The sequence below is a fragment of the Cavia porcellus genome, unplaced genomic scaffold (assembly GCF_034190915.1).
Source record: "Cavia porcellus strain 051 isolate PalLab524CR breed Dunkin Hartley unplaced genomic scaffold, mCavPor4.1 scaffold_23, whole genome shotgun sequence".
Classification (NCBI taxonomy): Eukaryota; Metazoa; Chordata; class Mammalia; order Rodentia; family Caviidae; genus Cavia; species Cavia porcellus.
In genome coordinates this window covers 45,876,449-45,891,018 of record NW_026947506.1, presented here as the reverse complement: position 1 = coordinate 45,891,018, position 14,570 = coordinate 45,876,449, and the positions used below count along the sequence as shown (strand labels likewise).

The 14,570-nt window shown below is 41.5% G+C and overlaps 1 protein-coding gene across 2 annotated transcripts in view; it reads left to right on the top strand.

Annotated features, from left to right (window-relative positions):
• Zpbp (zona pellucida binding protein) overlaps positions 1-14,570 on the top strand; it is an 82,474-nt gene that overhangs the window by 42,257 nt on the left and 25,647 nt on the right. Inside the window, exons 7-8 of one of the 2 annotated variants that reach the window (XM_063234336.1) lie at positions 2,988-3,165; positions 13,290-13,498. In XM_063234336.1, the coding sequence (XP_063090406.1) occupies positions 2,988-3,165; positions 13,290-13,384 (273 nt within the window). In that variant the 3' untranslated portion in view covers positions 13,385-13,498. Of the gene's footprint in view, positions 1-2,987; positions 3,166-13,289; positions 13,499-14,570 lie in introns of those variants that run through there. The other variant, XM_063234337.1, reaches the window with a different exon arrangement.

Genomic DNA, 14,570 nt, shown 5'->3' with positions numbered 1-14,570 from the left:
TTCAAAACCAGATGATAGGGAAATCAACAGTGGCTGCCATAATGTCTCTTGTTCTCTTCAAAATAGCTGTCCATACCTTCATGTATGTTGAGATTAAACAATACTAAACAGGAAAATCTCTGTTTTTTTAATGAGGAATGCACTGTTTCTTAAAAAGAAAACAATGTGTTAATTTAAATTGGACGGTTTTCAATAGCTCTAAAGGCTTTTTTTTTTTTTTTTTTTGTTAATGTGCGCTTCAGGTATAGAGCAGCCGCTGCTCCCACAGTGTGGCTGAGGAGGGCGCTGGCGGCTTACTGCTCTGCAAAGGCAGTCGTCTCCATGATGAGCAGTGAAAGCTTTCTCTTCCAAAATCCTAGGACTTGTGCTTCTCAGGAGTGGGTTCGAGTGTCCATGACTTCACATTCTTTTGCTTTTTTTTTTTTTTTTTTTGTGTGTGTGTGTGTGTGGTTATCAGGACTCAAACTCAGGACCTCAATGCTGAGCTACATCCCTGCCTTCTTGTTCTTATCTGGGCCTTTACGTCTTTCCTTCTCTCTTCGATTCTGCTTTCCAATCCACCTCTATCTGACAGCTCTCTGCCCAGGCTCCTGCAGGAGGCTGTACTGTCCTGCTCTGTCTGCCTGACAGGAGGAGGACAACTCTGGGGCTCCGCCTCTCATTTTCCACAGTTCCCACTGGATGTTCTAGAAGATCTGGGTGTCCTGGTGCTCATTGGTTCCCTGAGTATAAAGCCTCTGGTTTCTCTATGAAACTTCCGTGTGTTTTCAAATCACCCGGGACACTTTAAGCTTCCCTTACTTCCTTCTCCTTGTTAGATTTTTAATAAGAATTCCAGTCTTGCTTGATGACTGCATTCATTTTCCCTCAGAAGTCCCCAAATGTATGTCTTCACTGAAGATACCCAAAGGCCTCTGTCTTATATGTGTAGCAGCTGGTTTACACGGCTTTGGCTGAGGAGATCAGAGCCCCTTAGATCTGATCCTGGTGTAAAGCAGCGTTCACTGCATCTCCAGGAACAGCCCTACTTTGAGGTACTTCTCTCCTTTCAGGTTTGCTGGACCTGAGAGCAAACAGAGAAAGCTGTCCAGGAGTGCAAAGATCTCAGCATTCAAATGTGTAATCTTTTACCTTATTTTGCTTGATTTGATTGTTCAGAAGATCAAAGTGGTGAAGACAAAAGTGTTTTAACACATTAGGGGAATAACTGCTCTGACACCAGTTCAGAAGACACTTTGGTCAGTTTTTGTAAATAAAGAGATGCTTACTGTTCAAACTGGAAAGAGAGAAAGCAAGCAAGCTAGCTGTCCAGTCCGTCTCATCCAGCACTGAAACACCATGTCTTGCAGGAGTGATAGCACTTAAAGGGAGCTAGGTAGCTCCTTCCAGCCAAGCACTTTATGGTGCTCGTGGCTGAGCAGCGGTTGCTTTTCCAGTCCTGTCCCCACTGGCTAACTGTTGGGGAACATATTCCTGCCATAAATATTTAACCTCTCCAGGAAGGCTTATCTGGGGGTGGGTGGGAAAGTGGATAGTGTGGCTCGGGGCCGATGCTGTTTAAATCAGTATGTTCTTCATCCAGGCTGCCGACTTTCCAAGAGCTTTAGAATTATGATTGTCCTTATGCATCCAGATTGATTAAAAATTTTTTACTTTTGCATTTGTATACAACTCACCGAGTTCCCACATGGTACCCTGGGATATGAATTATTAACCCCCGCCAACACCTAACGTGTTTAGAATAAGAATATTCAGTTAGTGATTCAGAACATTGCTTAGATAAGAGATCTGGATCCCTTCTCCTAATCGGGAAAAGTTGTCTTGAGTTTTGTGTCTCCCAGGTTTTCTCAGGTCTAGCTCACTGTTTTTGTTAGTTTTGAGCTTTTTCCCCAGGATGTTAGGAAGTCATGGTTATAAATATGTCTTCTGAAACTTGTAATCATAGTTTTACATTTAAATGTAATTAATTGCGTAGCACATTTGCATCTAATTCTTAAGTACTTCTTTGTGTTTGATCAAGTGAAAACTGATAGATTTACCAGAATTTATCCAAAGCACAGAAGTTCATTGAAACTGTGGAAAGCTATTAATTAACAGAACAATAGTTGTGTATTTGAGTGCAATATATTTAAAAAAAAACATTTTCAGGGCTGGGGATTTAGCTCAGCAGCACTAGCGCCTGCCTTGCAAGCACGCAGTCGTGAGTTCGATACCCAGTACCAAAAACAAAACAAACAAACCCATTTTCAATAATTTCTTGAATTTTTCCATGGGAGAGAATGTACTTTGTGATGCATCTAAAGAGCACAGGAGAGCTGGGTGCCACTGGTCATTCAGGTCCATGCTGTGGCCGAGACTGGAGGTACAGAAGGCACCAGCTGGTAGACTTAGGTTTAACTCGGGCTTAAACTGTTCTTTGGGTTGAGCAACCATGGGAACTTCTTATATTGCAGGGGCCTCACCACAGTTATTACTACCAGCATAAAGGTTTTATAGATCAGAATGAAGTCTTGTTTTATAAATAGCTTTCGCAGCACAAAACAAGAGGTTATAATGCTTTTTTATTTTTTTCTTGTTTTTAAGCCCCATTTTTCTTTCTGAAAGGGGGATGCCTGAGAAGATGCGCCTTAGTGAGTCCTAAAATACTTCATTAAGTTTAACGTATAGATTACATTTAATTTCAAGATTTGTTTTGGTTTTGCTTGGATGCTTGTCTTTCTCTTACTCACAAAGCAGAGAGATGGAATGTTGGATACTGTATCCAAACGATTTCTCTGGGTGGCCTTTGAAGTGGAAATACTGGCAGTGTGTAGATTTTATTTTATTTTAATAAAAGTCATTTTATTTTACATGCACTGCCCGGATCCTCTAAATGCAAAATGAAATAAGACCTTGAGACTCAACGTTCCTCTCCCTCTGTCTCATCGGTTTGAAAATTACATTCATTTGTGGCTGATATATTTTTTCAAATTCTGTTTCTATTTTAGGCTAGACATCTCATAGAGAGATTCTTTAATCAACAAGTAGAAGCTCTGGGCAGACGCGCGGAGCCCTTGCCTCAAATCTACTACATTGAAGGCACCCTGGAGATGGTGTGGATCAACCGCTGCTTCCCAGGCTACGGGATGAACTTCCTGAAGCACCCGCACTGCCCCGAGTGCTGCGGTACGTATGGAGCGAGTGGACGTATGGAGTGAGCAGATGGCAGCCTAGCGCGGATGCCTTGGCTTTCAAGGTGCCCGAGCGCACAGCTGCCCCTCCTGTTTGAGGACCGCTTCAGATGGCGTGGAGCAGACCTAAGGACAAGGACAGCTTGCAGCGTTGGGGTTCAGGAGCATTGGTGTCTGGGAGGGGACACAGGTACAGTTCCCAGTCACTTACGATCATTTATCCTGAAAACAGCAAGGACACAGCCTTTGGACTCTGCTACTGAGTATTTACTGTGTATCCTAGGGTATGGGTATCTTTGTGACTTTCCCTTTTTTTATTTCATTTTTTAAAATTTATTTATTTTTGTGGTACTAGGTTTTGAACTCAGGGCCTTGTGCATTGTAGGCAAGTACTCTACACTGAGCTACATCCCAATCCCCCAGCCCCCGCTTTTAAAGTAGATGTTTAGATTCCTTCAGTAGCGATCATGTTCTCTGACTGTGGACCCCAGCCCTCAGGTCCTGAGCCCCTCTGACCTTTGCCCCTCTTCACCCAATCACAGAAGAGTTCTGGGGGGTTCTTGGCTTCCTCTGAGTAAATTCAAGCCCTTTGCACTGCTGTTTTCTGGAGCCCAGCGGGACAATTAATTTCTACCTAAAGAACTTTCTGGTACAACTATAACTAAATCAGCAACATTTTCATTGAGCTATTTCTGATTTTTTCTCTCTTCTAGTAATTTAGGTGAACATTTTCCCTGTAATAAAGCAGTTAATTTTCTTCTCACTTGCATTAGTTAGATTTTGCCTTATCATTTTCTTGTTTTATTTTTGTTTAAATATATGAAATTTAACAAAATGCATTAACAGTTAACACAAGAAATGCAATACAAATTTAACAAATGCAGTGCTCCTAATTGGTGATTGGGTATATCACTCTAGCAAATGTAAAGGTGAAGAAAATCCTAGAAATACCCAGAAAAGTAAACAGAACCTAGTAGTTTAGCTATTTTTGTGCATTTGTATTTTTATCCATTAAAAAGGTAAAGTATATTTGCATCTCTAGAATTTAGAAGTAAACAGCTCTTTCAAGTGAAGTAATGATACAGAATTTCTGAGGATTACAGGTGATTTTGGCACTATTTTTTTAAATTATAAAAATTTGGGTAGTCATACAATTTTCAGGGTCTAATTTCACCTTGTATCACAACATTCACATTACTTTGTGTTTTGCTTTCGGGGCATGTTAATTAAGCAGTTATTTCTGTCAACAGACCTCATGAAACTATACAAGAAAATTCATACACAAATCTGAACAGTATGTTCTGTCTCTGAAATCCTGTTCCAAATGGTTGCTGTCCTGAGCTTAGGGACTAGGCAGTTTCTCCTGGAAAGAAATAGGCCACGAGAACTGCTAAAATGCAAGAAGACAAGTACTTAAGGAAAACTCGAGTTAGAGGTGGTAGAGGTCATGAAGACATAGTGTACCCGAGGTGCGGTTTTCCTGGTGGTCTGAGGGTAGACCTGGTTGCTTTGAGGGATGCCCAGGAGCAGGCGCCTGTGGGCAGGAGCCAGGCGGCAGGGGCTGTGTGGGCCTGGGTTGGGGGCCGGGGGCCCCTGGGAGGTGAGCAGCCTGGGAAGGCAAAGTCCAGCAGAGACATCAGTGTGTTGGGGGGGTCACTGTGTGGAGGAGAGACGAGGACTGTTCATGTTTTGTATTTTTACGGGCTCGCTGCCATTCCTGGTAGACTTGCCAACTGGTGATCTGCCAAATTCCTCATTTCATTCCATGCCATCCTGTGACAATAAATCCTTTGACTTGGACTTGCCTTCCTGCAATTACTGACTCTGCAGGCAAAGTGAGAAGCTGCTCCCTTCTCAACAGAAACTCATTAACTAAAATGCCACATTCGGGCTCCCAGCATATCCTTTTTAACCCTCTAATCCAGAAAGCCATTGCTCCACGTTTTCACAGGGGTACACAGGACTCAAAACCACATTTGAGTCGTTGTCCAAATGAGTATCAGCCACATCGGGATGGCCTGTTCCAGGACATCAGCATGCGTGATGGAGTTAGACTCCATCGATGTGTCCATGGCAGCTTATAAGATACATGCAGTGTGGTAAAGATGGCTTATTTTGAGAGTGGAGATGTACATTTATGCTCAGCAAAAGAGAAGGAGGCCAGACATATTTATTATGTGAGGGAAATTTATTGCCTTATGAAACACTGGATTTGTTCCTTTTTTATGGGTACTTTCTTTGCCTCATTTAATTTTTATTTCTAGATGGCAAAGAGTGATTATAAACTAGTGGAGATATAATACTTATACCTGTGCCTTCTTACTATTTCCATTCACTTCCCATTTTTTTACTATGAAAATTCTCTGTAACATTGCATTTAGCATTGTATATTGTATTTATTTTTAATTTTATCTTTACTTTTATATTTTGTGGTACTGGAGATTGACCCCTGAGTATCGTGATCCATTTTACATCCCTATCTGTTTTTATTTCTGGGCTCCAACTTGCAGTCCTCTTGCCTTAGCCTACCAGAGTGCTGGGTTTCCAGATACGTGCCATAATGACACAGGGGAATGAAACTCCCAGCCTACTAGATTTTCAGTGTGAGTTTGTGTTCTCTGAAATTGAAGAATGAATTTTAGGAACAACAGAGATTTAGAGCAGAATATATTTATTGAGAGCAAGAAAGTTTCTGTCAGAGAGAGACAGAAGTGTTCCCAAGTGGATTACCAAAGACACTGTTTTCTAAGGATTTTACAGAGCAAAACCACAAAGTGAGCAGGTCTAAGGTGGGGAAAACCTGGAAACTCGCAAGGTGGGCTTGAGGTGGGACAGAACTATGGTCAACCAATGAGATGAATTGCACAAGTACAATTGGTTAAATTGGGGACAGATGGGGAGTGGAGTCACATAGCAAGTGGCCATGAATACAGAGCAGTGACTCTCCCTGTAGAGGTGACTCCTGGCTTCCTCAGGGTGACAGGACACCTAGTTAGAATATCCATCCCTGATTCTTACCCCTAGGAAGTAGGTGGGTACATTCAGTTTACCTTTTGTTTTGAGATCTGGCCCCCAACAGAGGTGTCTGTCTCCCACACACAGCTGCAAGGTAGCTGGTCTTTTGCCCTGGCTCCTGGAAGGGCCTAACACTGTCTGACGGCCTGTAATACTTCATCTAACTCCGCTGCCTGTGGCAATAACCTCTGCCTATATACATTATTTTTGTTGATCATTTTTTAAAAAGTTTTAAACTAAACTTGTATATTATAGATGTTTCATAATTTGATAAAATCATCTTGGAGATACTACAATTGAAGCCCAGCAAATGTACTTTTTCTGATAGAATTTTGTCAAAACATAAACTCTGAAATAGTTTATTTCAGTTTCTATTTTATAATTTCTTGTATTTCTGTGAAACTGTATCTTGTTTATATTTCGCCATTTTATCCTAATTTCCTCAAAAAAGAAAACAAAACAGATATACTTGCTGGACCTCCTGTCTCTGTCCTCGCACTGCGACAGCGGGCCATGGCATTGGTTGTCAGAGTCTCAGTGTAGCTGGAAATCAGCACCCAGCATTACTCCTTCTGTAGCTGTATGAAGAGGCTTTGCCCGAGCTGAATCAGGAACAGGCTCTCCACTATCAGCTTCCACAGCGACCAGGAGAAGTCAGGGACCAGTCAGTGATGTGATAGGGCAGGCAGTCACCCTGACCTCCTCCTCACTGACCTGGGCCTTCACACTTTCAATGAACTGTTCAGTGAGAGGGTGATGGGTCCTAGGTACCGCTTTCTTACATAAGGTCCTTTAGGCTCTGCAGATTGATCCTGTTCAGACATGTGTCCTGAACTCTTGGTGCCTTTCAGATCGTTTATTTCTGTAGTTTACTTCCACCTAGGACCGCTGTCCCTTGAACCTTTCTGCCCTGACCCTTGTCTTTTATATTTTAATCAATTTCCCCAGTGTTCTCAGCAGGAGCTTCTGTCTGCACAGAACTCATCTGCTGTAGCCTGAAGAAGCAGGTTCTGTTACTTTGTAGGTACCACCAAATCTTCATTACATTGTTAGTTCTTAAAAATCCTTAAGATAGTTTCATGCAGTTACAGTCAGCTGAGTTGTTCCTGAGTTTTCTGGCACTAAGTAAATCTGTTACTTTTAAAGAAAATGCAGGAACACCTTCGGCTGATTCATAGGATTACCTATCCTCTGGCCATGATGTTTCAGTCATTTGTAGTTTTCTTAGAAATGTAAAGATCCAAAATGGAAATGAGGCCTTGTGTATCTAAAGACAAAATGAGTTTGTCATACTGACAACTGCATTGTTTAAATACATGGATTTTTGATCATTTGGTATAAAAAAATTACATGTCTTTCTGTGTAGAGAGGCTACATCGCCATCTTCATTCTCTTTTTTAAAACTAAATTTTAAATTGGTTTATCCCCTTACATTAAATAAAGTCATGATTCAGAATTTTCTGTGCTTTATTGCATGTACATAGATTAATAAACTGCTTTTACATCAAAAGCATGCAATAGATTTTTAGAAGTCTGAGAACCTATTTAGCAATAAATTAATGTAATGGTTTCACATTATTACAGACCATATCTATGAGATTACTTCATACCTTTCTTGTAACTATAATTTTTTCATATCTTTATACTTTTCTGCTATATGATTCATATCAAGGTGTATATATTGATTTTATTGTTAGTGGACATTGATTCTTAAATTTTGCTACACAGATAACACTGCTATGATTATTTTTGTATATAACCTGTTGTTCAGAATTCTTCAGGGTCTTCACCTACTAATTGGTCAGAAGATACACATTTAATTAAAAAATATCAATTTTCCATAGTTGTTATATAAGTTCATTTATAACAGTAGTATAAGAGAAATTGTTTTTCCATATCTATGTCAATTTTTGGTGTAAGTTAAATATAAACAAACTTCAAATATTTACTAATGTGACGTGTAGGTTATGTATCATTTTTATTTGGCAAAATATGCGTGATATAAAATTTTAAGCGCATTTAAACAAAGGGTTGGTGGTGTCACACCGACTGTTACCTGTCTTCAGAGCCTCTTTCCTGTTCCAAGATTAAAGTTTCCGCTTTAATAAAACCTCCCCTCCCCAGCCGCCGATTCTAGAAAATCGCCATTCAGCATGTGTCAATGGAATTATGCATTTTTCATTGGTGGCCTTGTGGCGTGGGCCAGGTCACCTCCTTTCAGAGGTTAAATCATCTTCCTTGGCACATGTACCACATTTTCCTTTTTGTGAAGTCAGCTCTTCGCGGCTGCTATCTTCCTTTGGCTGCTGCTCTGAAACACACTCTTCCAATTCTTTCGGACACACTGGTAGTGAGGTTGGCTGGCCAAGGTTAAATCCCTTAGACTCTGTGTCTTAAACCAGAGAAGCTGATTTTCTACCAGCTCTGAAAGTAGAAGCATGAGGTCAGGTTTGAGCCAGGGCAGTTTTAGTTGAGGCTGTTTTGCAGGCTGCAGACACCACCTCTCCTGTGTCTCCCAGGGCATTTCTTTGGGAAAAGGAGAAAAGGGAAGAGAATGTGTGGTCTTTCTGGTGTTTCTTCTTACAAAGATGCTGACCCAAAAAAGAAGTTAAATGTCTCACATTTCTTGACTTAAAATATAAGACTGTGCTATCAAAACATTGTAGTGCTGGTATAAAGGCAGACATAGGGAACACTGTACCAGAATTATAAGTCTATAACCGTTTATAGGGTCCAATGATTTTTCAGTAGGGGATAATAAGAGGTACAACATGAGGAAAGGAGGCCCTGCCTCATCACCTTTTCTTCTTAGAAGTTCAGCCCCGCTCTGAACACAGCCTCACTGTGGCTTGGACCTCAGCAGACACAGCATTCAGACCCCAGCGCACTCCAGGTATAGCATCTCTGTGAATCTCTGCTACCGGTCCTTTCCTGCAGCTGCACGCTGAACTGCTGGCTCCTATGATCCTTTCGACTTCTCCAGGAGCCTTCGCACTGTTTTCTGCAGTAGCTGCCCGGTTAACTGAGCACAAGTTTCACAGCTTCGCCACGTCCTCACCCGTTCGCCATCCTAGTGGTTTTCATCGCGCCTCACTGATGCTTTGGTTTGCATATTTGTGTGTTTATTGGCCCCATAGCTGTCTTCTTTGGAGGGATGTCTATTCAGGTCTTCTGTTTATTTAACTGAGTTTGTTTGTGTTGTTGCTGCCGAGTTGTTGGGAGTTTTTAGATGTGCTTTGAATATTAGCCCCTATCAGATACACTGTTTGCAGAGGTCTCCCCTATGCTGGAGGTTACCTCTCCATTATATTTGTGCTGTCCTTTGATGCACAGGAAGTTTGTAATTTTGATGGAATCTAATTTGGTGTCACATAAAGATATTATTGCAAAAGATAGTGTCATGGTTTTACCCCAAGGCTTCCGCTAAATACTTCATACTTTTAGCTTTAAGTCTTTGATCTGTTTTGAGCTCATTTTTGCATATACTGTAACGTAAGAATCCAGCTTCCTTCAACTGCATATGAATACTGGGTTTTCCTCACACCAAAGGAAAAAAACATTCCTTTCCTCATGTTGTACCTCTTATTCCACTACTGAAAAATCATTGGACCCTATAAGAGCGGTTATAGACTTATAATTCTGGTACAGTGTTCCCTATGTCTGCCTTTATACCAGCACTACAATGTTTTGATAGCATAGTCTTATGTTTTAAGTCAAGAAATTTGAGACATTTAACTTCTTTTTTGAGATGGTTGGATTATTTGGTTTCCTTTGAGACTCTAGGAGAATCTCAGGGTGTATTTTTCTGTTAAAAGGTCATGGGCGTTTGCAAGCAGGGGGTCGTGAGTTTGATCCCCAGTACCGATAAAAAAGGTCATGGCATTTTGATATAGGTTACATTAAATCTCTAGATAGCTTTGGACAGGGTTTATATTTCAGCAGTGTTACGTCTTCTAACCCTTGACCATGGGCATATTCCCTTTAGAGCTTTCCTCGGTTTATTTCAGTGAGTTTTGGTTGTTTTCAGTACGTAACCATTTTGTCATCATGATTCAGATCATTCCAAAATACTGTATATTGTATGTTGTAACTTAATGCTTTTCAATTTACCCTTAAGAGTTACCACCATCAAACAGAAACAAACTGAAAACGTATATCCATCAACCAAGCACTTCCCATTACCTGAGCTCCAGTCCTGGCACCCACAGTTCTGATTTCTGTTTCTGTGAGTAGGTGAATCCTGCATCCTTGAGTTCTGTAATTAATTCACTTCACGCCACGCAAGTCTGAGGACGCAGCAGTCACAGAGGCCGCTGCCTGCTGGAGGCGGACACTGGGCTGTGCTAGGGCTCCGCGTCCTCTGCCCCGGGTCACCTCCAGCCCCGGGATCTGAATGAGGGCAGAGAGCAGGGGTGCGCGGGTGTCTTCTGGCGAGGCTCCCTTCAGTTGCTCTGAATTCGTACTCGAAGCGGGTTGGCTTGAACCTCTGTAATTCTACGTTTAGTTTTTCGAGGATCCTCCAGACTTTCTGTTTTCCGTAGTGGCAACACTGTTGATATTCTACCTGCGTATATGGTTCCACGTTTCCCGCATTCTCGCGTTTGTTTTTTCCATCCTAATGGACGACAGGGATGAGGCCTCCCCATGGCTTTGGCTGCGTGCCTTGTAGGATGTGTGGCATGAGCGCCTCTGGGCTTGCTTTCTCCCGCAGCTTCCGTGTGGACGGCTCCTTTGCAAGGCCTGGTCACGCCCAGCCCGCCATGCTTTCCGGATCTGTCCCTGGATGCGCGGGCCTGGCCATCCCAGCGGCGGGTGCTTGTAGGGAACCATGCTCCTGGCCTGAGCTCTGGGCTCCATCTCACAGAGGCGTCACAGAGGCCTGAGCAGAAACCTCCCGCAGGGAGGGGGCGGAATGGCGCAGACTCCGGGCTTGGCGCTGGTAGCTTACAAGGTTCCAGAATTTACTAATTTACCATCTTGCTGGCCTTCTTCTCAGGGTGTTACATTTTGATGTTGATTTGCATTTCTAGATTGCTGATTCTGATTTGAGAAAAAAAAATTAGTTGACCATTTCTGCTTTTTTTCTGTGCTTATTTTTCTGGCCTCATTGACTTATATGAGTTGTTTATATATGTTAAATAATGTCCCTCGGTTCTTTGTGTTGCTGCAACTGTTTCTAATTTTGTTCCTTGATTGATATTTTAATTTTAGCATCGAAGTTTTGTATTATGTTTAATACTTTTTGTGCCTTTGTAAGTAATCCCCTATCAAGTGTTCATGAAGTTTTCTCCGTACTTTCTTGTTTCTTTGTAAGTCAATACTGCTTAGTCACTGGTGCTTTACTCTTTTAATAAATGTAGGCTGCTAATTTTGCCCTTTAAATTACATGTTACCATTTTTCCTTAATGCCCCTTAACAGAGAAAAATATTTTTTTAGTATGTAGATTACAGGAACAAAGTGCTACAGAGAGTCCCATGGTTGCATCATGAAGTTTGGTTCATTCTAATAGTGATTTGACCATATTTATTTCAGTTTTGAATGTAGTTGCTTCTGTGCTAGATCAGTCCTGTTTATGATGGTGAGTATATGGTGTTATATAAGGATGGCTCTCAGGGTCATGTCTGCACATGTGCGGAGTTCACATTCTCAGTGTCTGCTCATCTCTCTATCATGTGTCAAGAAGTAGCAAAGTGTGATGGGAGAGAATGGGAACTATGATTATAAATACCTCTGAGAACCATACCATGTGCATTACTAGCTTAAAGATTCTTTTTATTACTAAAGTAAAAGAAATCTATTTAACTTTATTTAAGCAGTGTTTTCCCCAACTGCAGCATCGCTTCCCAAATAAAACATTATTAAAATTGGAAAACTCTGTATGGGAATGAGTAAACCGTTATAATAGTTCCCAGTTTGGAAAAGCACATGTTAAAAATAAGAGCCCAAATAGCATTAACACACATACCTCAATCACATGTACAGCCAAGTGCCAGAACCTTTTTTTTTTTTTTTTTTTTTGTCTTTTTCCTTTTTATCGGTACCGGGGATCGAACTCACGACTGCCTGCTTGCAAGGCAGGCGCTTATGCCGCTGAGCTAAATCCCCAGCCCACCTTTTTTATCTTGTAAAACATGTGCATGGCACTGGAGAAAGACTTTTACTGATAAAGATCATGCCTCAGATGCAGCATTGTCATATCCCGAGATCTGTAGGTGACTGCACTTAGCCGGGCAAAGAGGAGCAGGCTCCCTGATGGCCTCAGTGACAACCAAGAGGCGGATGGGGTGGGTGAAGCCTAGTGGAGGCGTCTGCCAAGTGCTTGTGATGGACACGCTGGGTGCTTTTTTGTAGAAATCACCCAATTTTAGTTCCCACAGTAATACTATGGAGGTGGATGTTGTTTTAACTCTTTTGCGAATCAAGAAAATGGAACTTTCAATGACATAATATTTTAACTTGTTTTCTTTGCATGCTTCTTTACTTAGCCATGCAGAGGGACCTGTGGTAATGTGTTTGTGATATACGTTATCCTTGGGGTTATCAAACTTGGTTAATTTAGTAATTCTCCCGGTACTGGACAAAGGACACATGGACTTGAACTTAGATGGGAAGTGAGATGCGGTCTCTCTGTTGATCTGGGACCCCCTTATACATCTAAGACACAGTCATGTTCACCTGAGGAGCATACTGCATTGCGCTTCCGATGATGGTCTCTGACTTCTCTGCAAGCCACACTGAAATGCAGCACTGGGGGACCTGGGCAGTGATGCTTAGGTCATCATCTGAGTGACAGTAAGACAGAGCTTTGCATCTGTGCAGGGAGGGCTGTACTCATACCCACAATGTGGAGATGGTGGGGCTTCGGTGTCTGGGGAGCGGGACAGGGCGTGGTGGAGTGGGCGCGCCCTGCAGTTTGGCAGGATGAAAGTCCTGCAGATTGTAGTACACTGAAAGCATGTATAGCTGCTCTAACCCACACTTACCAAGAGCCAGCGCGGTAAACCTTTCTGCACTTAAAAATTTAAAAAAAATGTTCTTTGGCAGTCTGTCCTTCTTGTGAAGGTCAGGGAAATGTCGCTCATGAATTAATTCTTTGTTCACAGTGATCTGCAGCCCTGGCTCTTACAATCCCCGCGATGGAATTCACTGCCTTCCATGCAACAGCAGCCTGGTGTTCGGAGCGAAAACATGCCCATAGGCCATCACCTGGAGCTCTTTGGTGGTTTATTCAATATGAAAGTATATTTTTGAAATATTAAAATATAATAAATCAGTATTATGCCAAAATTAAATAATCATATTTTACCAAAAACTGTGTCATTTTAATCACATACTGTGTGTTCAGATACTTTATACAGCTGACTGTCTTGTCATCTGTATCTGTTACTGCTAGACTGACATCTGACTCCAAAATCGTGTTTTAAAAATAGTTTTCAAATGCTCTGTATTGTGTTGGCCCAGAAGATTTTTCAGAATTCTTCAGAAATATCTCATTTTATCTTTAGTGTATATTCACTAGATTCAGGCCACTGTATTCTTTTAGAATAGTTTTCATTTCAGCCAGTTTCATTCTTTGATTTAGTTTTATGGGAGTTTTAGTTATGCTAGTTTGACCTTTTACCGAGCCAGTTCTTAAAAGCCTGGAGTCTTGTTATTGCAGTCCTTAGCTTCTTTAGTAAGCTCTCATTCCAGTCACACTGTGGGTGTTAATATAGTTCAATGTGGCTATCGTAAATTTTCAATGTAAAGGCTCTTAAATTACCTTCTTGACATTTTAGAACAGAGTGGTCATTGTATATCACTAAAGTAACAAGTGACCTTTCACAGTAGAGAAACGAAGCGATTTATTTCCCTGCTAGTGCATTTAGAAAGGGGAATCAGTCAATCACCACAGCTTCATTTCATTCTTCATGGTCACAATGAGTGTAATGTGACAGGTATTACTGTGACCAGCACAAGTATTAGCTTCTTTTATATTGGAATATTATATTGGAAAAAATATTGCCAAAAGTTTAAATATTTAAATGCCAGGGAAATGAGTGGCTTGCTAAGTCAACAGTTTTCCATGTCCTGGTTGTGGCCTGATTTATATCTGTGTCATGTTTGCTCTCCCTGTAGTCACTGCTCTGCCGTACATAGTTCCTTTCCTCACAGGACATAATTGTTTATAAAGGGCAAACAACATAGGTTGGCTCCAGGAAAAGCCAAGCTACATGTGAGCAGAAAAAGGGTCACTAATATTTGGGACCTATTAACCTTTATAAAATAGCCACGTTAATAACCAAGTCTCATGTTTGGTCATCCTGTGGACAAATGCCACTCAGCGCCAGAATCCTCAGGCGGGTGCACAGAGAGGCTGTAGTAGGGCTGTGTTTTGCTAGCTC